General features: G+C 51.1%; 3 protein-coding genes across 8 annotated transcripts in view; all 3 read right to left on the bottom strand.

Annotated features, from left to right (window-relative positions):
* Positions 1-9,458, bottom strand: part of NHEJ1 (non-homologous end joining factor 1) — a 77,184-nt gene extending 67,726 nt beyond the window's left edge. For 2 of the 3 annotated variants that reach the window (XM_032401983.1, XM_032401965.1), the window contains exons 1-3: positions 9,270-9,458; positions 6,697-6,873; positions 5,854-6,066 (exon numbers count right to left, since the gene is read on the bottom strand). In XM_032401983.1, coding sequence (XP_032257874.1) covers positions 5,854-6,066; positions 6,697-6,873 — 390 coding nt within the window. In that variant the 5' untranslated portion in view covers positions 9,270-9,458. Of the gene's footprint in view, positions 1-5,853; positions 6,067-6,696; positions 6,874-8,566; positions 8,618-9,269 lie in introns of those variants that run through there. The other variant, XM_032401973.1, reaches the window with a different exon arrangement.
* A 1,182-nt stretch (positions 9,459-10,640) lies between these two features.
* Positions 10,641-17,660, bottom strand: SLC23A3 (solute carrier family 23 member 3). The gene is made up of 12 exons (XM_032413372.1): positions 17,481-17,660; positions 17,187-17,344; positions 16,917-17,014; positions 16,632-16,705; positions 15,813-15,994; positions 15,368-15,491; positions 15,098-15,212; positions 13,885-14,138; positions 13,018-13,123; positions 12,544-12,711; positions 11,025-11,120; positions 10,641-10,930 (listed from the first exon to the last, which is right to left on the bottom strand). Exons 1-12 carry the CDS (start codon positions 17,658-17,660, stop codon positions 10,641-10,643), a joined length of 1,845 nt encoding a protein of 614 aa, XP_032269263.1.
* A 1,738-nt stretch (positions 17,661-19,398) lies between these two features.
* On the bottom strand, positions 19,399-25,046 carry CNPPD1 (cyclin Pas1/PHO80 domain containing 1). 4 transcript variants are annotated; one of them, XM_032411353.1, is made up of 9 exons: positions 24,995-25,046; positions 23,614-23,701; positions 23,048-23,156; positions 22,429-22,510; positions 22,144-22,264; positions 21,931-22,059; positions 21,299-21,360; positions 20,830-20,947; positions 19,399-20,618 (listed from the first exon to the last, which is right to left on the bottom strand). In XM_032411353.1, the coding sequence occupies exons 2-9, from the start codon at positions 23,680-23,682 to the stop codon at positions 20,073-20,075; spliced, it is 1,236 nt and encodes a 411-aa protein (XP_032267244.1). In that variant the 5' UTR covers positions 23,683-23,701; positions 24,995-25,046; the 3' UTR covers positions 19,399-20,072. The 4 variants fall into 4 exon arrangements, with proteins under 4 accessions (XP_032267244.1, XP_032267157.1, XP_032267328.1 ...); XM_032411266.1 differs by having other exon boundaries at positions 24,687-25,023; XM_032411437.1 differs by lacking the exon at positions 24,995-25,046 and adding an exon at positions 24,591-24,680.
* Between the last annotated feature and the right edge of the window lie 71 nt (positions 25,047-25,117).

Here is a 25,117-nt window from a genome sequence, read left to right as displayed (position 1 = left end):
GAATAAACCGCACCAGCACACCTTGCTCTTAATAAGGTAAGAAGGACGCAAGCATCGCAACGCTGCTGAGCAGCTAGGATGGTGTCCTCATATAATAACGTATAGCTATAGAGGATAATCACTTAATTCACCCGCACAAGGTGTCCAGTAGCCGAAGAAAGCAAAAAGCCTTAGCCAAAGAAAATAACTAGAATCAATAATCTCTTTGTGACTAGTGGATGCTATCGGGGTTCCTTTCCCTTGCCCCAAGCAGATGAGCTCAAGGAGGCACTAAGAAGAAATGCCCTAGATCAGAGGTCAGCAACATTCTGCATGGGGCCAAGGAGTCAATATTTTCAGCTCTGTGGCCCATACAGGCCCTGTCAAAATACTCAACTCTGCTGCTATAGCATGAAAGCGCCCATAGACAACATATAATAAATGAGCGTGGTGGGTTTCCAATAGAACTTTAGAAAAATTGGCAGCAAGCCAGAGTTGGCCCACTGGCCACAGTCTACCCAGCCCCATGCTTCTCTAAGGACAGATCAGAAGAGAAGAGATTGGGGGGGGGGGGGGTTGATGGTAAAGGTTAGAGCCCGCAGCTTCTGTACCACCACCAGGACCCGACACACGCAGGGTTACTGACGCAGAGTAGGCCGAAAATCAAACATAGCTGTAAACACCCATCACTTCTTTCCATCATGAAGCACATCCCAAGCTGGTCCTGGTACCCAGTTCAGGTCCTTAGGATAAACTTAAGCCTCCAGGAAGTACTGCTCAAAATGCGGCCAAAGTTCTGCTTTGGGAAAATTTATCTGCTCCAGACCCAACCCTCTTTCCTAGGAATTGTTTGGTTAGGTTTGGTCCTGTTCGAGAGAGATCAGGAGGGAAAACAGGGAAATCCTCAGATGAAAGCAAGTCAGTGTTTGGAGGGGTGAGCTGAAAGTAATCGCAGTTGGTAACCAAGCAGCATCACCATCCCTCTGATGACAGCCCTCAAATACAGAAATTCCTAGAGGTGACAACCAGCCTCTCTCTGGGAATCCACCTACCAGCGATCTCTTTGAGTGGTGGTAAATCTAACCACATGAAACATAATGAGCAAGTTTTTAATCAATGCCACGTCTAATTAAATATGGTAATGCCACGCCAGGCACCGGCAGTTATCTATCAGACTCCAGTGTCTATATAGCAAAAAAAAAAAAAAAAATTATCTGTAAATATTTCAACTTCTCAAATAATTTCATAGAATTGGGTTACACTACTCTAAATCATTGGGGTATAACTCATTTCAAAGTTAGATGCACACTAACACACTAACTTAGATCAGTTAATTAGGACAAGGCATGTGGATGAAGTAATGAGTTTCAAAGCAAATCCACAAACACTACAAGGAAAAAGCTTGAAGCACTTCAGGAGGTCAGGAAGACCCCCACCCCTTCATTTAAAGACAACGATACACGAAGAGTTGCAGTTTCCCAAGTCAATTCAACAAATACCTACTGTGTACCTAACACATACTGTGACCCTGTGAGGCGTCTGCCCCCAAAGAGCTCACAACAGTTAAGGAGGTCAGGAAGTGTGATGGATATAGAGGCAGGAGTTTCCAATCTTTTCCAGAGGAAATCTATTTATAACATCCCCCAATGTCTGCAGATTTCCCATTGAAATGTTGACAAGTCAGAGGAAGGAGAGCTGAATGGCAGTTACCAATCCCAAGATGAATTCTATCAGGTTTGGATATAGTGATAAGGGCAACCAGCCTGGGAATTAGATCTAGATTCTAGCCCCAGCTATGAGAGCACCCAGATGTGAAAATGGCTTAATCCCAAGCGCTCTTGTGGTCCTTATCTTTCTCAAGGAAAAATTAGGGAGTCGGAGTATTTGCTCTCAAAGGTTCACAATAATGCTGAAGTTAAGTAATACTATGTATGGTCTTGTCTTTAATTCCCAGGATTCCACAGTAAGGTTGGGACTGGTGCCTCCACTTCACAGATGATGACACCAAGCCTCATAAACACTCAATGACTTATCCCAGGTAATACAAATAGTCAAAGTTGGAGAGCTAAGTTACAAATCAGTCCTGCCGGCTCCAAAGCCTGTGGGCTCTTCCTGCCACAAAAAAACCTTTGGCTGTGACTCCTAGAAATTATAAAATGGCCAAATTTGAAAGTCAAAATTTGGAATATCAAGAATTACATTAGGAAAAGAAAGATAACAGCAATAACACCAAAGAATTACATCAGATCCTGGGAAGAACAGTGAGGAGGACGAAGGGATGAGGAAGCTGGCTGGAAGTGGAAATGGGCTAGAAAGCAGAGACCCGAGGCTTTAGCTATCCCATGCTATCCCGCACAGCCTTGAGAACTTAGCGTGAACCCTCCACATGCTGAACTCTCCTACTCTCCTGTATGACTGGTAGGAGTTTAGATGTGCAATCTCTCTGGAAGACAATCTGGCATCATGTGAGCAAGATTAAACATACAAATAGTCCTTTAAAAAAAAAAAAAGGTTTATTTATTTATTTCGGCAATCTCTACACCCAATGTGGGGCTCAAACTCACAACCCTGAGATCAAGAGTCGCATGTTCTTCCGACTGGGCCAGCCAGGCGCCCCCAAATATTCCTTGATTCAGCTATTCTGTTGCTAGGAATTTACTTATACATTTATACTTAGGAAAAATAAATGCAAGGATAGTCACTACATGTACTAACAAAAGAGTGGAAACAACTTAGGTGTCTACTAGTAGTTTGTCAATTAAATACATGTTGATATATGCATCAAATAAGGCTCTAAGTTACCGGTAATGAATATTAAGGCAGATCTTCTAAATATATTGCCATGAATGGTTTCTAAGTTCTATAATTAAGTGAAAAGAGCAAGCTACTGAACAGTGTGGATAGCATGCTGCCATTTGTGAAAAGACATACATACGCCCAGATAGGTACTTGACTGTGTAAGTACATACATACTCACATACATACAAACCTACGTACAGCTTTCTTTAAGAATGCACAAGAAGATGGTATCAGTTGCTTTAAAGAAGGAAAATGAGGGACTAGAGAGAGGAGTAGAAGGACCTATTTTTTCCACTCTAGACCCTTCTTCAATGCTATTTGAAATGTTTGTTTTTTGCATGAATTACTCATTGAAAAAAAATGAAATAAAAACTATCACAAGAATGAGTAACAAACAAAAATTATGACTGTGTGACCTCACAGACGCACACACCAGCCTAAAATAGTATCCGCCTACATCCTTGACAATGTCCGCTGGCTCGAACTTTCTCCCCTGTAAAGCCTCCTCAGGCTCAGGGGCTTCCCTGGGCTGGCTTTCTTCTTTTTTTAATAATAAGTATTTTATTTTACCTTAAAGCCTAATTGTTCACCAGCTGTTCAATGTTCACTTCTCCCCGTGGCCAACCAGGACTCATTCCACTCCAAACACTGATGCTTCTTTTCTTATTGTGGCTGCCCAATTACAGGAATTTGCCTAGAAATGGCTAGTTTTCCCTTTATATATTATTTTCAATTATAACCTCATTATACAAGTGTTCTTTACTTTATCATCTTGGAAAAAACAAAAAAAAACTATTAGAGCCCATCAGCCTCCTAGGAGAACTACCTCCTCAGTCTCACTATTCTGAATTTCTAGGGCTGTATGATGTAAAGGGAGACCAGCTATTGCTAGGACTTCCCTAGGGCGGCCCAAAGGTTTTGGTCCTAGAACAAGCATTATTGAGGGAACAGTGCCCCCTGGTGTTACCTAGAAAAAGTTACAGGGTTTTGAACAAAAGAGGTAGACTAAAGAAGGATGGAAATTTTCACAAAAAAACTCAATTAAAATCAACAGATTTTAAAACTATTATCTGCTAAACACTGTTGATGGACCTTAGAAATTCAGAGATGATGAGAAGTAGTTCTCCAGCTTTACTGGGTTCCAGATCAAAAATCCACCAGAAGGGCACCTCGGTGGGAGGGTTTGTATCTCTGACCCCTGGTTTCAGCTCAGGTTCATGATCTCAGGGTCCTGGCATCAAGCCCCCCGTCGTCGGGCTCTGCGCTCAGCAGGGAGTCTGCTTGAGACTCTCTCTCCCTCTCCCTCTGCCTCTCCCCACCACTCTCTCTCACTCTCTAAAAGAAATAAATAAATCTTAAAAAAAAAAAAATCCACCAGAGAACAGTTTCTCAAAAAACACTTTTCCCATCCACCCTGTTGATTCCAAAACATCACATCACCTCTGGAAAACTAGAGAAGGGATATAGGAAATGATGCCCCCTTGTCTTCAAGCAGCCCTTCTGCTGATAAACCTACACCCTTAGGCCTCCCAAAGAAGACCCCGGCCTCTAACGCTACTGACTGAAACAAGCTCTGTTTGTATAAAAGGGTGGAAGGGACCAGTGGCAGTAATTCCTGCAAACAAGTTCGTACTGTTTATTCTCAAATTAATTTCTTTTTTTTAAGATTTTATTTATTTATTTATTTATTTATTTATTTATTTATTTATTTATCAGAGAGGGAGAGAGCGTGAGCAGGGGGTGGGGGGAAGAGCAGAGGGAGAAGCAGGGAGCTGAGCAGGGAGCCTGATGCAGGGCTCGATCCCAGGACCCTGGGATCATGACCTGAGCCGAAGGCAGATGCGACACCGACTAAGCCACCCAGGCGTCCCTCAAACTAATTTCTAATAAAAGCTGCGGGGGCCTAGAAAGCTACTAGTGAGCAGAAAACGTTATCCTCCTAGTCCCTGAAAATGGGCTCTCAAATCAGACCTATCTGGGAGTAAAATTCCAGCTCATTCATTTATAAGTTGCAGGACTTTGGACAAATTGCCTTCAGTCTCAGCTTCCTACTCTGAAAACAGGGAACAATACTACTTATCTTGCAGGACAGTTGTGAGGATTCAGTGACAAGAAATGTTCAGAAAGGTACGTACCTAATGCTGGTACATGCTCTACCCTGTTGCCAGACTGCGCTTGATAAACTACGAATTAGATCATGCTAAACGCCTGCTTAAAGTTTTTCAGTGAATCCCTGTTGCCTTTAGGATAAAATCCGAACTCATTAGAATCCCTCAAAATCTGGCCACTGCCTACCTCATTTCCCACAAATCCCTGCAGTCATGAAATTCCCCCACTGGCCCCACACCTATATATCTCCCCGCCTCTCAAAATGCACTCTAGCCTAGAATGACCTCTTGATCTTCTCCCAATGAGTTCCTACTCATCTACAGAACTCAGCTCAGAAACTATCTCTTCAATGGGGCGCCTGGGAGGCTCAGTTGGTTAAGCATCCAACTCTCAATTTCAGCTCAGGTTATGATCTCAGGGTTGTGAGATCCAGCCCCACGTTGGGCTCCCTGTTGGGTGTGGAGTCTGCTTAAGATTCTCTCTGTCCCTCTGCCCCTCCCACCACCTCTCTCCCCCTCTCTAAAAAAAAAAACAAAAACAAAAAACCTCTCTCTTCAAAAAGGTTTTTCAGACCTTCAGTCATCCTGAGCTTACCTCAATCAAAGAATTTACCATACTTTATCCTGTTCTCTGTCCGTCTTCTCACTCGATTATGGACTCCAGGAATAGGCTATATTGCTTTAGATCTGGACACCCAACAATTAGCCCACAGTAGATGCTTAATAAATATTAAATAATGAAGAAAAACACCCAAGAAAGCAGGTAAACCAAAACTTCACCTTTGCTCCCTTTGCAAAGAAAGGATGTACCAGCCAAGAATCTGTTCTGCCTTCTGTCCAGTCAAGGAAAGTTTTCCAACTGAAGAAGAGTTTCAAACGGAGTCCACAAAAAAATAAGAGCACCTAAGGATTCATCTCAAAGCAGCCGGCATTCCCCAGCCCCACTCCACATTTGAATTACACTCACCAGGGAAGGGCTGGCTAGGGTGCAGTGGAAATTCCAATAAAAGGGGAGACCAGAGAGCTCACTCCGCACGCGCAGGATCAGTGCCTCGGCCACACGATCACAGACAAAGGTAGCTTTGCTGGGGCAAGCTGTGTCCTTCAACAACGGGCGAAGCAGATCATCCAAATGACAGAGGAAAGCCGCAGGGGGGGCAGTCAAGCGCTTGTTCAGCTCCTAAAAAGACAGCGGGAGTTGTACGGAGTAAGGGTGCGAAAAGGAAACGGACTCCCCAAGTTACAGCAAAGGAGAACTCTGGCTAACATGAAGACAGTGGGCTTGAGAGGAAGGGAAGACAAAAACAGGGGAACAAGAAAGAAGAAAACAAAACGAGAGAGCGACTGGCCTACTTTACAGTCCTACCTTGTACTAAATACAGTGCAAAAACTAACATCAGACAACGATATGGAAAGATCCTGGGGGGCGGGGGGGGGCGCCTGAGTGGCTCAGATGGTTGCGCATCTGCCTTGGGCTCAGGTCATGATCCCAGGGACCTGGGATGGATTCCCTTGTCAGGTTCCCTGCGCAGCGGGGTCTGCTTCTCCCTCTGCCCCTCCCCCCACTAGTTCTCTCTCTCACTCTCTCTCTCTAATAAATAAATAAAATCTTTAAAAAAAAAAAAAAGAGAACGATCCCAGGGCTTTAGGTAGAAGGGCAGGACATTCGTTAGAATTGTCTGCACCTGATTCCACCTCCCTTGGCAACCTACAGGCCAGCAAGCTGGCTGATGTGAATGTACCCCGACCCGCACTAAGACAGAAATTATACCCACTAGCGCCCCGCAGCAGAACTGCTCTTCACGCTTACCTTGGCTCGCTGGCTGACCACACAAGCATCCACCTGTTCATGCCACACCTGTTGAAGATCTGAAACCAGCAAGGCGTACCCCTGCTTGGTGATATACGCCTTGGCCAAGAGAGAGTTCTCAGCAAGTTGTAGCCAGGCCCATGGCTGCATCAACAGGCCTTGCTCCAGCTTCTCCATCTGCAGAAGAGTCTGGATTTAGGCAAGTGCCCCAAGGTACTGTAGGCCTGGGGACAGGGGCACCACACAAACAGTCCCATAGCAAATAAGTCTTACGAAGGACCCCTCCCTAATAAGACAGAAGGCATGGATTTACATTTTACCCCCTCCCCCCCAACACACACAACCCCCCCCCACCCCCTGTCTCCCATATAATCAGCTGGGCACCGACCTTACTACCTCCTGGCCACTAAAAATCTATTTAGAATTTTAATTTATTTTTTCAAATTAGTTCCTAAAGGGCATAAAATAGCTCTCTTCTATAGTGTTTAAGCCTCGGCATATTAGTCTCAGTATTTCTGCTTTCTAACAATATAACTTATTGTGGAAACCTAAACCATTCTTGTTGTATCTTTATCACATTCCTAATAAATATGCCAATGTTACCCTTTCCCAGAACTTCTAGAAGAGAAGGAATAGTTCTTGTCTTATAAAACATCGTAAGTCGTAAGTGTCATGAGCAGGAAATTCAAATTATTTGATCAATATCTAGAAATAAAACTCTAGAAGATCTCAGATTTTCATATATAAATATTTATATGAACATAGATACATACATTCCCAAAGACAGGGATTCTTAATCTAGAGTCTATGCAGGTGAATCCTCTGGAATTATAGACAAAATCTGTGCACACGTGCAGATAGCCATTCGGGAGGAAGAGGTCCACAGCTGTGTCAAACTCTCAAAGGGATCAATGACACACAAATAAAGAGCCAACAAATTCTATGTCCAGAAGCAAACAAAAAAGTCCCAAATCCCATTTCAAGAACCTAGGTGACTAAGACGTCATAAACACAAGGCACAGCATTTCACAGAGATAGAAACAATTAATTAACTTCCGCTTCAGTCATGCCCTATATATCCCTAACCCAAGGTACAACCATCAATGACATCATGCCCTGCTATACCTCCTGGGTCTCCTGGGAACCAACTTCTCTAGTTCAACAACGAAATTTGTAGTCTTAACCTAGTAGATGTTCAGTAACTAAAGCTACTTTACGGGAAGTTTGATCATTTTTCCTGTGGGGGGGAGGGAGTGATACTATTTCCTTCATTATTTCAGTCTATAAATACAAAGTGAGGTGAGGGAAGCGCTTAGAATATAAAGAAGATAATGAAATTCCTTGGATTTCCTTCACATGATTAACATGGTTCTGTTCCTCCAGTCATTTCCATCATGGTCTAAGCCGTCATTCTTCCAACCATAACCTAGCTTTTGAAGTGTGGTCTTGTAACAAAATTGTGCAGTCAATAGTTGGGTAAAACGTAAATATATATTGCGATTTTTATTTGCAGCAGCCTCAAAGCCTTGCGTTTGGGGGACGGGATGTCAGTCGCTTCCCACGAGCTGCTCCCACGGGGAGGAGATCTTGGAATGATTAAGCTAGCCCTCACTCGAGTTCCACATTGCCAAAGGTCACAAATGCAAGGGAACAAGAGAAGTCGCCCGTGTAGGCACTCCGCAGTGCGTCCTGTAAGAGTGCCCTAAATTGGGTTGATTATCTTGGCCCGTCACTTTCGGAAAGCCTGGGAGCTCAAAACCCTCAAACTGTATGGTTGTTTTTTGTCCTGTCTGGGGGGCGGGAGAGGGATTTAAAATGTGCTCAGGATCAACGGGCCCCATAGGAAGATCTGAAACATTCAGCACCAGACCTGGTGTTGGCTGCTCCCACCAAGCGCGTCCTGTTGAGTCCAAGGCCTCTGTATCTCATTCCCCCCCCCCTTCAAGGCCGCCTTTAACCGTCACATTAACTAGATTCACCCGTTTATTATTCTTGAATGAAGCGGGGAAGCGCCGAGGGCCAACAGGAGGTCGCCCGAGAACCCGGGTCAGCACCGAGTCCCGCCCCTCGGCCGAGGCCCTCTCTCGGCGCAGTTCCCCCCGTAGTCCTGCAGAGGGCAGCAAGGCCCCAGCGACCGTCCGGGCTGGGCCACGCCCCGTCCCTCTGGTGGGGACCAACCCTCGCTCGCCTAACCGCAGCCCCACCCCAGGAGCCCCGCCTGGCGTAGTTTCCACCCGCCCTCACTGCGAGGGCCTCCGCCGTCAGCCTTCGACAGCACTGGCAGCACCGAGACGCGGCTCCGGACCCCTCGGGGGTAGCAAAGCCGACCACCTGCCGCTTTGTAGCACCAAGGAGCCCGCCAAGGAGTAGCCTCACAAGGCCCTCCTCGCCGTCGGAAAGCGGGCTGCGCACGCGCGGCGCACGGCCGGCGCACGCGCCCCGCCCACCCCCGGAGGCCTGCCGGAGCTCCGGGGCCGAGCGCCCGTGCCCGCTCGCGCGCAGGGTCCCCGAGGCCCCTCGCCGCCCGGCCCCGGCCCGGGCCCCGGCCCCGATTCGAACCCCACGCCACCTACCGTGAGCGGCCGCCAGAGCTCCCGCCCCTCCCCGCAGCGGGGCGGCCCGCGCAAACCGAAAGGCCTAGAGTAGAGGCCTTTCGGGACAGAGGGGCGGAGCGCAGGCCCGACGTGGGCGGGGCATCTGGGCCCTCAGAGCTGTTGGAAGGAGCATTCAGAGCTGGGGGGCCCCCCGCGCCCAGGGGAGCGGGAAGAGGGCTGGGCGATCCGCTGCTAGGGAGATGGGGTGGTGGTGGCGCCCCTCGGAGTCACGCTGGCGGAGTAGAAAGAATGCCAGAGGAGGTGCGGGAGAGGGGGTCTCTGGATTTGGACTTGTCAGTAAACTTGGATCACTTCCGTCCCCTACCTGCCCAACCGCTTGTTTTGTTTTGTTTTAAATAAAATGAGGGGCGCCTGCCTACTTCGGTCGGCTAAGCGGCTGCCTTCAGCTCACGTCATGATCTCAGGGTCCTGGGATGCAGCCCCGTGGTGGGGCTCCTTGCTCAGCAGGGAGTCTGCTTCTCCCTCTCGCTCTGCCCCTCCTCCCCCAATAAATAGGTAAAATCTTTAAAAATAAATAAATAAAATGAGGAGGTTGAACTTCACTAACTCTCTCTCGTCCTCCCCAGCACTCAAAAATTGTTTCAGAGAGGATCCTTCCATGCATAAATCCCATGGTCTCACCTCATCCTTTCTCCTGTCTCATTTCTCCTTCCATTTAGCCCCATACTTATGGTCCATCACCACGGAGAAACTTGAAATCCCTCAGCTCATTTTCTGCTTTGCACAATTTATGGTTTTGCTCCAGCTGGATACCTGAGCTTGAAATATTCTCCCCATCTGCTTTCCACTTGTCAAGGCCAGCCTTGGTGCTGCTGCTTTCATAAAGCCTTTGTTTGCCACTATCCACAATCAGAATTAATTGTTTCTTCCTTTTTGCTCCCATAGCATTGTTTTAATCTTTATTATAGACTGCCTTTTGTCTTAGATTTTAGTTAGTAATTACATAGGTCTTTTTAAATGGTAGGTGCCTTAAGAGGGTAGGGACCCTGTCTTATCCATAACTGTAGTTCCGGAACCTTGCACATGGGAGGCCTTCAATAAATATTTGTTAAGTAAATGCAAGGGTTTGACCATAGATAGTTCACATGCAGAATCTCATTCATTCAATCATTGCCCACTAAACGATGGCCCCTGCCTGGAACAGTTAGGCCTAATTAAGAGAAGGAAAGGCAACACACCCATCAGGAAATGAGACCGTTAGGTGGGCCCATTTCACACACACACACACACACACCTTCTTCCTAGGAGAAATTAGAACCCGGGAGCTCACCCTCCAGCAAGCTGGGAGATAGGGTAAACTAACCAGGGCAGGAGTAGGAGTACTGGTAATCACTGGGACCCAAGTTCTCTTCTAGACTCAGGACACTGCTCCCCAAAGCCAGGCAACAAGTCGGCTGTCTCTCCTGGCTCAGAGGGCCCTCCTTCCTGATTCCCAGGGTCTTCAGGCAGTGGGCAGAGGCAACGGAGGGGCTGAGGGATGTAGGGACGCAAGTTTTGGATGGGGAAAGGAAGCTCATACTCTTTGGCAGCCTTCTCCCTGAACTTCTGAGGCAGCTGAGCCTCTTGGGCAGCGAAAGGAGATGGCAGCCCTTGACCTAGGCCTCGCTCAAGCCTTGTGCCTGCAAAAGAAAGGTTGGTCAGGTCATTGCCCCACCCGGGGAGTGAGTAGCACCTGGCTACTCCCCACTGTGCTGGGGCCTGGCCTCAACTTACCAGGAATGGTGTTCTCTAAGAGGAAGCCCAAGAGTCCTGCCAGGAAGATGGGCTCTGTGAGCAGCGAGCGCAGTAACACATCTAAGGGGCTCCAGCCTACAGAGAGTTGGGGCCAGGCAGGAGGGGAACTCTGATCCTGTGCAGGGTCAATGAGTCTTATATTTCTATGCCTAAATCTAAGTCTTGGGCTAAGAACAGATCTTTCTGAACTGTTATCCCATCTTCCCCCACCTTTGTCCCCCTACTCTCTATTTCCCCCACCCAGGCCCTTCCCACAAGATCCCAGCCCATCATCCTGTCTTCTGAGTATCCATATGCCCTCCAGATATGTTTTGGTAGTTGCAGGCCCTGTAAAGTTTGGTATTAAAAGCCCCAACCATGGGGTGACTGGGTGGCTCAGTTGGTTAAGCGGCTGACTCTTGGTTTCGGCTCAGGTCATGATCTCAGGGTCCGGGGATCAAGCCCGCGTCAGGCTCCCTGCTCAGTGGGGAGTCTGCTTGAGGAATCCCTCTCTCTCTCTCCCTCTCTCTCTGCCCCTCCCCCCACTAGCACCCTCTCTCTCTAAAATAAAAATAAATTAATCTTTAAAATAAATAAAAGCAAACCCCAACCTTACTTCCCACTTTTTTTTAAAGATTTTATTTATTGGAGAGAGAAAGCGTGCACAAGCACGCAGAGGGGCAGAGGGAGAGGAAGAAACAAACTCTGCTGAGCAGGGAGCCCGATATGGGGCTCAATCCCAAAGGCATGACCTGAGCCAAAGGCAGACACTTAACCGACTGTGTCACGCAGGCGCCCCTTACTTCCCAACCTCTTACCTTCTATGCTCTAGCCTGGTTTTCTCAACCTCAGTACTACTGACATTTTCGACCAGATAATTCTTTGTTTGAGGGGGCCTGACCTGTGCATTGTGGGATATTTAGCAGCATTCCCTCTACCCACTAAATGCCACTAACAATCCCCTCTTCTGTTTGTAACAACCAAAAATGTCTCTGGATATTCCCTGTGGGGCAAAATCCTCCTCAGTTGAGTGCCATTGCTATTAGCTAGGCTGCACTAACAAACTAAGGTCTTTGCTGCTCCCCAGAAATACCCTATGACTTCCTACATCTAGGTCGTGGTTTCTGATGGTTCCCCCACCGGAAATGAGCTTCCTCTCACTAAATATGTTCAAATCTTACCATCCTTCGAATTAGCTCAATGTTACTTTCTCCATAAAACTTAACTTGGATAATCTCAAACAGAAACTCTCTCACCACCAGCACTCCTTATCTGAACCTTTCCTACTATGTTTGTACATATCTTATTTCTTTTACTGGACTGTAACATCTGGAGGCACCTTTGTATCCCAAGGGGCTAGACTGGTGCTCAATAAATATTTGCTAAACAAATAGCTGAACTATTTACACCAAAGCCCAGAAAAGGGTGTGGGACCTGGAGTCTAGAGAGCCCCAAGCCTCCAGTCCTTGTTTTTCCAGGTCTGTCCAATTCCTCCTTCCATCCCTCCTCCTCCTCCCACCTGTGGTCAGCAGGACTGGGGCTTCCCGAAGCCATCTTGGCAACAGCAGAGCCATGAAGATGGAGAAGCCAACAATGAAGACATTCCGCCCAGAGTCAATGTCAGCCAGGTGGAAGCTGGAGAATCCAGTAGACAGAACCACGGCCTGGGTCACCCCAAGCATCCCACCTGTCTCGTAGGGAAGTAATCAAGGGGGTTGGGAAGGGCTGGCGTAGCAGGGAGGATTGCAGGGTGGGGCAGGTTGTGATGAAGACAGACAACCAAAAGGCTCATTCTCCAATTATGACAGAAGCCCAGTCAAGAGGTCAAGATGTTGGGCTGGGGAAAATGAGCGCAGCTGACACACACAGCTCTCCATATGTCAGGGGTCTGTTCAGAAAGAGAGGGTGCCAGCCACAAGCAACCAGTTGGGCCATCCTGGGGGGCAGGGGGGAGTGCTGGTTCAATACCAGCCCTGCTGATACGTCCACTCACCAAGCACAGGCAGCGGGATGGCGGTGAGGAGCTGGGCCAGCCTCGGGGAGAGCCCAAGCCCCATGCAGAGCAGCCCCACCAGGTGCACCACTCTCCGAGAGCCAGCCTGGGTGGAGAAGAGATGCTAGAAAACACAGCCACCTCTTCGACGCTCCAAGGGTTTTGCCTCTCATCATTTGGATCCCAACTCAAATGTGACCCTTCCAAGAAGCACGCTACCTGAAGGGGCCTCCTTTTCTCAACCACTATCCCACTGCTACCCTACTTTGTTTTCTTTTTCTTTTTTAAAGATTTTATTTTTAAATAAATAATTTAATATTTTAAATTTTTACCCGCTTTGTTTTCTCAATAGCACTTATCACTCTGAAATTATCTTACCTTTTTCCTTAAAAAAAAAAAAAAGATGTTATTTATTTATTTGTCAGAGAGAGAGAGAGCACAGGCAGAGAGAGAAGCAGACTCCCTGCTGAGCAGGGAGCCCGATGCTGGACTCGATAACAAGACCCTGGGTCCATGACGTGAGCTGAAGACAGACGCTTAACCAACTGAGCCACCCAGGTGTCCCTATCTTACTTTGTTCCTTAAATTGTCTGCCTCTCCCTCTCTGAAGTGCCCAAGAGAGCAGGGACTTTATATGACGTGATCTCACTGGATCCCCAGCCCAGGTACAGTGCTTGAGTCATAGAAGGAATTTAGTGGTGACTTAGTGTCTTCTTCCCGCTCCTAGCCCCTTACCACTTCTAGGCACCTCCCTAAATGAGATCGTTGATGTGGAGTGCCTGACAGAATGCTGGACACAGACGGCCACCAGTCAGTGTGAGTTTCCTCCCTTCTCCCAGCTCCCCCGCCCCACCCTCATCCACATACCTGGATAAGACTCACTGTGCCCACGTTGGGGAAGCTGGATGCAGTGCCCATAGGGCTCCCCAACAGCCCGGCCAGCATGCTGCCCAGACCCTCCAGGCTCAGCCCTCGACTGCAGGCGTGTGGAGGTGGGGACGGCAATTGCAGCAGCTGTCCACACAGGGCATAGCAGCCCAGGGAGCTGGTGGAGGCTGCCAAAGCCATGGAGATGCCTGCAGCCAGAGCCCTGGGTGTCAGCAAGGGCCAGTCCCACTCAGCTGGGGAGGGAGAAAGAGCCACCTTGGGGCCAGACTCCAGTCTGGAGCATCCCCCTGTCTCCAAAGTTCTGTGCCACAAGAATCCTGGAGAGCCCATTGTCTTTGAAGATAACGTCTTGGGATAAAACCAACAAACTCAGGATAAAGATTCATCCCTTTACCATGGTCTACAAGGCTTCATCTCTCACCACACTCTGCTTCACTCCCTTCACTCCAGATACCCTGGCCTTATTTCAGGCCCTTGTACTTGCTGTGTGGCTGGCTACCACAGGGCCTTTGCATGTGCTGTTCTCCCTACCTAGAATGCTCTTCTCCCTTGCCTTTACCCTGTTAGCTCCTACTCATCTCTCACATCTCAGCTCAAAGATCACTTCCTCAAGAATACTTTTCTGGATCTCTCTGATAAAGTCAGATTCTCCATTTTAAGCTGTCATTACACAATGTACCTCCCCATTGTTACACTTACCACATGCAATTTCACATTTACTTGGGTGACTATTTAATTAGTATCTGCATTCCCCAGCAGATATAGCTTCATGAGTATAGGTACTGTGTCTGTCATATTTATCACCATGTCCCCTATCACGTGCCCAGCACAAAATCTGCACTCAACAGACCTTTATTAAACTGACGAATGAACAACTTTTGTACACAGTGCCTCAAAAGCAATTTTTATACCTAGGTCACCAACTCAAATGCCTGTGGGAGGAGGGGGCACAAATGCGGAAATTGGGTAAGGAGTATCAACGGGGAGTGGTGGGCTTGCAGAGGTCTCTTAACACTCAATAAAACACCTGTGACGAGGGGCCGGCACTGCCCCTCAGACTGGTAACTTCTCTCCCCTGTGTGTTTTGAGAAAACACAGGACTTAACTCAGAAATAAAATTCACTCAATCTTGAATCCAAAGAAATAGACCCTTTATTTGAGTCAGAGAATGGAGGACGAAGAGCAAACCTACCTGGGTGAGGCAGCCAGACCCACGGCGCCTCAGGGGAGGTAGACAGCTCCGGGGGGATGATGCGCAGACCCAGAAGGGCAGAGATGATCCACACACAGGCCACTGGCGTCAGCACCTGAGGGGCAAGACTGAGACAGGAAAGAACCCCTCCCCCAGAACCTTCCAAGCCAGGCTTTGAGGGGGTAGACAGAAGCCAAAAGGTAGCAGGCTGAGCAAGCATTCTATGCCAGGCCTCCTCCCCTCAACTGCCCTGCCCAGACCCCAACATACCGAGAGGAGCCGGAAGACAGGAATGGGAGTGTGAGGAGAAGAGTTTGAAGCTGGCCTCCAGGGGCAGGGAGGTAACTGGCAGGAGCCCAGGTGCTGAGAACAGACCACCATGAGCAAGATAAGCCTAGGAGAGAGAAGGAGCTTTAGGAGCAAGAGGAAGCAGGCATCCTGTGGGGGTTAATGGAGGTAGGAGTGGCAGAATTCCCTAAAAGGGGTCCCAGAGAAGAGAGGAAAGAGGATACCTTGGGGGGGGGGGGGCGGTCAGCGAGAGACAGTGCAAAGCCAGGGAAACCAAATGAATCCAGCAAAAATCCGGGATTCCAAATCCATAAAGGATCGGCCCTGCTCAGATGGCTGCTGAGTTGGGTAGGGCCAGCTGCTCTGCCCTCCCCCAGGCCCCCACAACCCACTGGTCACCACCCCACGCCTCTCAGGACTTACGTACAGCAAGGCCAGGCCCCAGTGAGTAGAGCAGAAGAGGGCCACCTCCCTGTGGGCAGAGAACCCTGCCACCACCAGGCTGGGGGCCAGCACCAGGGGCCCACAGTGGGAGAACAAGTGGCCAGGAACCCCCAACAGCCCCAGGGTGCCCTGCAGCAGCCCGGATACCACCACAGCCCCGGACACCTGGAGGAGCCAAGAAAAGGACAAAGAGGAAGCGTTCTGCTCAATGGAGTTGACCTTAGCCTGGACTTCTTCTTCTTCTTTCTTTTAAATTTAAATTCAATTAGCCAACATATAGTACATCATTAGTTTTTGATATACTGTTCATTGATTCATAGTTGTGAATAACACCCAGTGCTGATCACATCACGTGCCCTCCTTAATGCCCATCACCCAGTTCCTCCATTCCCCCACCCACCACCCCTCCTCCAACCCTCAGTTTGTTTCCCAGAGTCAAGAGTCCCTCACAGTTTGTCTCCCTCTCTGATTTCCTCCCATCGGTTTTCCTTCCCTTCCCCCATGGTCCTCTGCACTATTTCTTATATTCCACATATGAGTGAAATCTTATAATTGTCTTTCTCTACTTGACTTATTTCACTTAGCATAATCCCCTCGAGTTCCATCCCTGTTGATGTAAATGGTAGGTATTCATCCTTTCTGGTGTCAGCCTGGATGTCTTAATGAATTCTGAATTCCAGGGGTGGGTCCCTGCCCCAGCTCCTTCCCCCAGACCATCCCAGTCCCCAGCGACTGGAAACAGGAACCTCCTCCATCCTGGCGCCACCTGCAGCCCTCCTGCTCCCCACCCCCAGGCACTCACCTCTCTGAGAGAAGTGTTCCAGAGCCCCAGGCCCTGGCAGCCAGGCCCCCCACACAGGCGCAGCACAAGGGAGGCTGGGAAAAGTTGGGGGCGTGGAGAGGAGAGAGGTAAGTGGGACAGAACCCCAGTGTTCTACAGTCCTACCTCGTGATCTGCACAGCTCCAAGACCCCAGAGCCTAGCAGTTCCCATCACTGCCCGTTCTCCATCCTGCACCCACCTACGCCTGGAGGCTCAGATTGGCACCCCCCCCCACCCTCACCCCTTGCCCTTGCTCTGTGCTCACAGTTTCCAGGGGTCTGGGTGGCCAGAGGTGGCTTCTGGCTGGTCAGCACCAGAGCAGGGTCAAGGAACTGTAGGGATGGAGCCTGGACAAGAGGGAGCCTGTAGGAACAGCAGCCCTAGCAGGTCTGGAAACGTGTGGCAGCCAAAAGGAGTCCTCAGGCCTCTCCTACACTCACACGAGTACACGCACACCTACACACACACACACACACACACACACACACACACACACACAGGACCCGCCCCCTTCTCTCCAGGGAGTTCCCCTCACCTGCTGCCTATCCAGATTTGCAGGGTGGTAGACACACCACACGAAAAGAGGCTGGAGGCCAAGAGCTGCGCAGGGGAGTACGAAAGCTCTCCCGGGGGGAGACTTTGAAGCAGGAGCAGGTGGGAGGCACAGAGCAGAGAAGCCAGGACCAAGATGTGCTGCAGGGGGAGGAGTGGGAAGGGCGGTCTTCAGAAAAGGGGTGGAAATAGCTATTTCCAGAGGGTTTCTCATGCCACGCCTATTCCCCCCAGCGATCCCTTCAGCCAGCACCAACTCCTGCACCTCTGCTCCTACCTGCAGAGCCAGAAGACAGCTGAGGCTCCAGGGAGGAGGCCCACACTGGGAGGCCCAAGGGTTAGAGGAGGGATTTTGGATAGCAGGCGGCGGTGACAGTGGTGGCGGCGACAGGGGAACCAGGGCATCCTGGGGGCCCATGGATTGGAGTTGGATGGGATGGGGGGATGATCGGCTCATGCTGCCCTGCTTTCTTCTTCGTCTTGGCTGCCCTGGGCCGGAGTTAAGTAGAGAGTGTAAGAGGTCAGAGTTTGGATGAAGTTAGCTGCCTGGAGCGGGGAGGGGGTGGAGGGGTCAGTGAAGCGGAGCAAAGGGATGAGGGATTTGGGGCAGGACAGGCCCTTTCACCTTTGCCCAGCTCTTGTGCAAATTCCATCACCCATTAACTGGGGAGCCACGTTCTGGACCCCTCCCCCCAAGAATCTCCATCTAGATCCCCTGTTCCACGCTCTGCAAAGCAGGGTAAGTGGGCTGGGAAGAAGACTTATAAAATACCCCGGGGAGGTCTTACAGTGTTCCCTCCTCCCCACCAGCATTTGGAAAGATGGCTGTTACCCCAGTTTTCAACCTTTTCAGGATCCAGCCCCCATGGGGGCTGCCTAGGAAGGAAATGCATGGGTAATGTCCGTCCACGGTGCATGGCAACAGTGAGCACAACTCCATACAATTTCCTCACTGTAACAGAAAGGAGAAATGAAGGTGATTGGTGATAACAAGTATTTCACATGTGAAAGCTTGGGCCCAGCTAAACAAGAAGGCGATGTAATCCACGGCCCACCCCCTACATAGAATCACCGTGGATGCGGCAGCTACGATGGCAACTGATACCGCTGCTTTCTTGGCGATTCATGTACCAAGCAGCGCGGCCATTGGTGACCTGATGTTCCAAAATAATGAGCCGCTTCTTGGCAAAGCGCTGAGCAAAGCAAAGTCCGGTTTTAATTTACACGTAGGTACATTCCTGGCAAACGGCATCTTTTTCAAAACGTGCAAAAACGATTTCGTGTTTACGTGTTAAAAAGTTCTAGGTTCAGATAAACAGGCTTTTCATATACGTGATGTCCTGTGGGTCATTCAAAAGTTGTCTTGAGAATTCTTCATCATAAGGGAGGGGCCTGAAGCATTTCAGGTTGCCCAGCTAAATGCCAGTAGCATCCCTTCAAATGTTTGCCTCTAGCAAAAAAATGCCCCATGTTTCCAGAGTGCCCCCTAGGGGGCAGTACTACTGGTCCCAAATACCCTCAGTCCAGGTGCCAGAAAAGTTTTCCTTCTTCCGATGATAACCCGCCTTGGACTTGTCTTAACACCACCAACTATCACCGGGTGTCAGACCAGACTGATAGGATAGAGAGGCATCCTTGGGGCTTGCCAAGGACACTTAACTTGGCCTCTCAGAATCCACAAGGATAGGGCCCCCCCAGAACTTGTGACGGACAGGGCCCACTCAGGCATGGTAGAGTCACCCATCTGTGCCTCACAGCACCCAAGTCAAGCAGCACTAGGGGCCCCCGGATGCTGAGAGCAGGGATGAGTAAGTTTGAAATGGGAGTCTGTAATCATCAAAAACAGGGAAGTTTGTTTTTTTTTTAAGACTTATTTTAGAAAGAGAGAGCGCACACTTGTGTAGGGGAGGGCAGAGGGAGAGGAAAACTCAAGCAGATTCCCCACTGAGTGCGGAGCCCGATGTGGGGCTTGATCTCGTGAGCCTGAGATCATGACCTGAGCCGAAACCAAGAGTCAAACGCCCAACCCACTGAGCCACCCAGGTGCCCCTCAAACAGGGAAGTCCTAAAATGGGGCTCCGGGAGAATGGTTGCAAGATGACGGGCTGAGGAAGTAGAAAGGCTTAGAATCCAGATATGGGGCAGGGGGTGGGGAGATTCTTCCAGGGCTGCTGCAGAAGAAAGAATCCAGGCCATGCAACTTAAACTGTTTATTGAAACCTCAGTTCTACAAAAGCGTGAAAAACCCAGATACAAAGCGGTGGCCAGAGTGGCCTGTGAAGAGAACACCCAGGAGAAAACCGGAAGAGAGGGAAGCCCAGGAGCAAGCTATTAAGAAGAGGTTGGAAGACAAAAGGGAAAGGCTGAAGGTCCCAGCAGTCCCTGGCTCCTTTAGGCTATATCCGGGGGGATGGGTGTGGAGAGGGTTCCCCCCGCCCCCAGCCTTCCCTTGGCAGATCCCACCTTAGCCTTATCCGTCCCTGGCTCTCCTGCTTCAGGGACATCACACAGGCCCCCAGTCAACGTCCCCCCTCTCCCTCACCCCACTTTTACCCTTCCATCCTAGGGAACTCAAATGCAAAAGTCTAGAAGCCAGGAAGGTAGAGAGACAGGGGCTTCTCCTCTGGCCGGCTGGGGTCACCAAGCTTCCCCTGGTACCATCACTGCCCTGGCCAAGCAACCAGCCACTGCGGTCTAGGAGAGTGAGTGACCTTCAGTCTTTCTGCCCCACAACCCCTTAAGCTCCATCACCTAGGAGGACAGGGACCAGCCAAGGACCCAGAGAGGTAGAGAGGATCTAAATCAAGCTTTGCCCCTCCAGGTTCTCAGGGACTCCCAGATCCTCTTACTGTACTCCTTGGAGGCCTGCCTAGCCTGGGAAAATGAAAGACTTGAGACGGGCTAACTCCATGACACTGAAAAGGGAACATTGCTGGGGCTGGGAGAGCAGGGGGGGCGTTGGGCTCCAGGGCCAGGGTGGAGCCAGGCCATGGGAGTGGTACCCAGGTTTGGGGGGCCCAGTGGGGACTGTACGGTTAGAGTGGTGGCAGGCGTGGCAGCTTGGGGAGTCTCTCTGGAGCTTCTGACAAAGGGGACAGTTCTGGAGAAGAGTGGGAGGGGCAGGAGGGTCTGGGGGAGGCAACGGTGGAGGAGTCAGTGAGGCCAGGAGACTGCCCCAGAGTGAACGCAGCCCTGGGTCACCTTCTAGGCCACTGGAGACATTAACAGGACATGGCAGGCACTGTGGCACAGAAGAAGGTATGCAGGGTTCCAAGAGGCACCTGGAGGCCAGTCCAAGGTCTGGGGGGCCTGGTGAGGGGCTGCACGACAGCCCCAAGGACTGGTGAATTACAGCAACCGAGGCCACCGCCAGGGCCATACTGCTCACGTATGCCATAGCTAATAGGCAGGACAGCTGTGGGAGAGAAGATAAGAAAAGTCAGTGCCCAAACACCCTTCCCCCAAGACCCGCTTCTGCCTTTAACACACCCACCCTTGTCTGCTCAAGTTAGAGCTCTCTGTCACCATCTACTCTCAAAGCCCATCTCCTGAGGCCTTCGGCATTTGCTCATCCCGCCCTACACACCAGCCCACTCCCGGCCCCTCTCCTTCCCAACCCTCCTCACCTTTGCCAGGCGCTGGCAGAGGGAGCCCAGGGCCAACTGCCAGGCCGGCTGCTCCAGCAGCACACACAGGTCTGTGTAGGTGTACCAGCCCCGCCGCCGCCCCTGCTGCTCAGCCACACTGTTGGCGGGGGAGAAAGACAGATGGCATCTACACTTCTCCCGCAGCTGGCCCAGCGGCAGCCTCATTCCCCTAGGGACCCCCCAGGACACACTGGGTAACTTGTTACACGCATAGACTCCTAGGCTACCTGTTGATCCAGGAATTGAGGATGAGACTGAGGTCTGTATTTTAAATAAGCTCCTTCCACCCTTCCAAAGGTGATTACAATGGTTTAGGAACCACTGCCTTGGGCGATTCTCTCTCCTGCCTCCTCCCTCCCCCCAGTTACACAGACCCTCCTCTCTGTCGACCTCTTATATGTCTAAGCCCCCAAATCCCTTGAGCTCTCTCTCCAACTCTAGAACCTACCAGCTCTCCAGCCAGCTCAGCACCTCAAAGATCTCCCGAGGGTCAGTGTAGAGACGCCAATCCTATGGGCAGGAAGACAAGGGCACCAAGCAAGCTCAGATATGAGCCACAGTCACTTAATAACCAGGACCACCGCACCACCTACAAGCGCCGCTCCCGCAGACTTCCCTGTGCCAGATACCGTCCCAAGACCTTTTACATATTAACTCATTTAACACCACATTATCTGGTTTCACGGTACACCCTCCGTTAAGGGCAAAGAGAGAAAATAATCCTAAGACTGGTCCATGCCCATAGGGAGCTCAGAGTCATGAGGCAGAGAAAGTCTGGATGCAAATAATCAGAACCCAGAGAGATAAGCTGTGACTCAGAGTGTAACATGTAGGGCCTGAGGGAATGGGGGGGCGCGGCGGGGGGGCTGAGGGAGGCGGCAGCAGCTGCTCCATTTCTGGCCTCACCATGCCAGGAACCTCCAGAAGGTGGGGAAGGAAGCCACTAATAAGGAAAAACACAAGGAGAAGAGGAAAAAGAGAAACAAAGAAACTACAGAACGCTGACAGAGAAGAGCAGAGGATGAAAGGAACACAATGAGAGCTCAGAGGAACTGAGCGAGAGACAGAACAGCTACTCACCATGGCACTCAGGAAGCCCCGCTCCAGGGCGTTGAGAGTGGGCACGGCCACGCCCCCTGCGGCTCCCCATTCATCGTTGAAGACCTCCTCCTCCTCCCCTTCGTCATAGAGGTACTTACTGGCCACCATCTGCAGAGGGGCCAGAAGCAGCGTCAGAAGAGCTGGCACCCAGCTCCTGGCTCACGAGGGAGATGAAGGGGAGGGGCGTCCTACCATGGAGATCAGGAACAAGTCAGAGGATGACACGTGCTGTAGGTAGTCTGGGTTTCGATGCCGGAGCCGCTCGATGTACACGAGAGCAAGCATCATGGCACACGGGGAGATGCACGCCTCCCTGCGTGGTGGAAAGGGTCACTAATTAACCCCAGGGATCTTTCCACTCTTAGAACTCTTATGATGCTCACCCCTGTGTCTTTACATCTTCTCTTTAGAGATAACTATTTCTCTTTCCCTAGGGCCCAAACATTCTCATCCCGTCCCCCTCAATTCCAGGCTCACCGGGACACATGAGCTACGTATTTCTTCTGGAGTCGGCGAATAGGGCTGGGGGCTGCCTTCTGGAGCAGTTCCACAGCAATGTCTGCAGTAGGCAAAAGAAGGCAGAGTAGGCAAACAACTCCTCCCTTACCACCCTGCCCCCACGCACACCTAGTTCCCGCTGCTATCAGCAGAAAACTCAGATCTCCACGATCTGAGGCCTTAGGGACAGGACCACAGTAACAAAATAGATCAAATTCTCCCATGTTGAGACAAAGGCCCATTCCACATTTGAATTTCAGCTCCTTCCAGCAGAAAGGCTTATTTCCAGGTCACCTGAAATTACCTAGATTTGTCTTTCGCCCTGCTCATCTGAGAAAATAAACAGGCCTTGTGAATTCGGGATACCTATATGTGTCTCATTTACAAATCAAGAGTGATACGAATTCATAAGACAGCAATGTGTTCTACTCATCTGGACTGAAAAAAACGTGAAACGGGAAGCGGGTCCTTGTACTAGGTAGCAATAAGTTAGCTATGACCAGACAGTGTAGCTCATGGGGTATGCACCTACTCATTTCGGTGACGGCTGACAACCCCATCTTCATGCTTCTCACTTGTCCAATCACGCAACACTAACCTGCCACGGGGCTGGAGAGTTCCTCCAAGCTGCAGTCAGCTTCCCAGTCCCAGCCATAGTAGAGTCTCCTTCGGATCCGAGCACTCAGTTTCTGGTGTCCGGGGAGGAACTGAAAAACGGCAGGTGGCGGAGGGTGAAGGGCAGAGAAGGCTACGGTGGAGATCCTGGCTCCAGCGTGGAAGTGGGGTGTGGGGCAGCAGGCTCACCTCACTGCTAGTGGAGCCCATGCCCCACCCCACCCCGTTCTCCGGATTATTTGCCAATTGCAGCCTATCTACAGTGGGGGGTCCGGGGGGCGGGAATCCTCCGCCACTGACTGCTCCCCAGGAGAGGTCCTCCGAGAACCTCCCGGGCTGGCTAACCCTACCTCCATTCCTCTACCCCGCGGCTCTCCCTCGGGGCCCAAGGAGCCGGGGCCTCGAGTAAGCAAGGCTTGAGCGGTTGCCGCCTGGCTTCCGGACCGAGCCGTCAGGGGAGCTGACGGCCCCGCTCGGGTGCCCAGGGGAGCGCCCGGGGTCCGGGCTCAAGCACCGGGAGGCCGCGGAGGGGGCGGGCCGCGCTCTCACCGTAAAGTCCTGGAAGCCGGTGAGGGAGAAGGTGCCTTCTTCGTCCAGCAGGAGCCCGGCCAGGTCCATCGCGCCGCCACTCGCCGCCCTGCGAACGTGGAAGGGAACGCGTGGTAAGGGAGCCGCGGAGCCCTCGCCTGCGCGCTGTCCTCCCCAGCGCAGACCGCCGCCTTGGCCAGCGCAGCCCCCTGTCCTCGCGCCGGCGGCGGCAGGCGGGGCCGGGCTGGCGGGCGCCTCTTCCTGTTCCGCCCCGGGCGGGGCTCCGGGCCCCGAGATCCGTCTCCCGGTGCGGGCCTCGGGGGCCCGGGGCGCTCACCTCACCCAGTGGAGAGAAGACCCGGCTGCCAAGCGCGTGCAGCGAGTATGCCCCGCCGCGCGTCTGCCCGGCGTTTACTAGCCGCGGGGGTGTCGCCGGCGAGTCAGCGCCCGGCACTTCCTGCCACCCGCTGGGCCCAGCCGCCAGAACCGACCGCCACGGAGGAGCCGTGCTCGCCTTCCTCCTGGTCTCCCCGAGCCCGGGCGAGTCCCAGATCTAAGCCCCAGCGTGTCCTCGTCTGGGTAATGGGGACAATTCCCAGGGGACCATGCCACACTGAGGATGAACGAGCCCGGCTGACCTTTTCATACCAATGTAGATAATTAATGTAAGCAAAACCAAGATGCAGGACGAGTGGCTGCCAAATGTTTTGAAAAACATAACACAGAGCAATGTACATACAAAACATCGGAAAGAATACGGAAAAAACTTAACAGTGGGTGCACTGTGGTCAAGGTGGCAAGGAAACTTTTTGCTGTATACCTTCCTGCCAGTAGTTTGAATTCTAAATTAAATTACGTTCTTTGTGGGGTTACTGCAGAAATTAAATGATCACAAGGGACCACAAAGCGCCTGGTACGTTGTAAGCCTCAATAAATGGTATTAGCATGCCTCCCCAAAATAAACAAACATCTAATCAGGATTCTATTTTTAAACTCACCCCGCAACCCCAATCTCCTGTTTGAGCAAGGGATCGGAAAGAGTTCCGATATGTGCAGGCAGTAAAGTTTACGGAAGGGGATGAGGAGAAAACAACCTTTCTGACTAGATGAAGCTGTTTTTGAGTCGGTCGAGTCACGCGCTGGTGTTTGTTTATCCGCTGAGGGGAGGGAACTGGAAGGACCAGTAAGTCAAGGGCTGAGTAATGGGACGGCCGCCGCCCTTCCCGAGCAGAAGCATTTGGGACACTGGGCATTTGGAAGCCCACTCCCTGCCCTTTCGGTCCGCATCGCACCGGGAATACCAACTCCCTAGCCGCCCTGCCTACACAGGGAGAAGAAAACGGGCTGGCGTGCAGAAACGCGGAGATACAGTCCTTAGGCCCCGCAGAGCACAACAACGCACCAACCGGGCGGGGAATCACGACTCCAGCAGCCACAACACGAACCTGCGCAGAAGCAGGGTCGCTGGTAGCCGCCTGCGCGCAGGCGCGGGCCGCCCTATCCCGGCGGTTAGTGTGCGTCACGT

The sequence above is a fragment of the Phoca vitulina genome, unplaced genomic scaffold (genome assembly GCF_004348235.1).
Source record: "Phoca vitulina isolate PV1807 unplaced genomic scaffold, GSC_HSeal_1.0 scaffold1, whole genome shotgun sequence".
NCBI classification, from domain to species: domain Eukaryota; kingdom Metazoa; phylum Chordata; class Mammalia; order Carnivora; family Phocidae; genus Phoca; species Phoca vitulina.
The sequence above is the reverse complement of the archived record's forward strand: the minus strand, read 5'-3'. Positions and strand labels throughout refer to the sequence as shown.

Bases quoted from the DNA above. Each gene is read 5' to 3' on its own strand.
- SLC23A3 (XM_032413372.1), bottom strand. From the start codon at position 17,660: ATGAGCCGATCATCCCCCCATCCCATCCAACTCCAATCCATGGGCCCC. The intron at 17,345-17,480 runs GTAGGAGCAGAG...CTCCCCCTGCAG, and splicing joins GCTGTCTTCTGGCTCTGCAG to CACATCTTGGTCCTGGCTTC. The intron at 15,995-16,631 runs GTGAGTGCCTGG...TGGCTCCTCCAG, and splicing joins GGAACACTTCTCTCAGAGAG to GTGTCCGGGGCTGTGGTGGT.
- CNPPD1 (XM_032411353.1), bottom strand. From the start codon at position 23,682: ATGGACCTGGCCGGGCTCCTGCTGGACGAAGAAGGCACCTTCTCCCTC. The intron at 23,157-23,613 runs GTGAGAGCGCGG...GCCGTTTTTCAG, and splicing joins CCGGCTTCCAGGACTTTACG to TTCCTCCCCGGACACCAGAA. The intron at 20,619-20,829 runs GTGAGGAGGGTT...TCTCTCCCACAG, and splicing joins TCTGCCAGCGCCTGGCAAAG to CTGTCCTGCCTATTAGCTAT.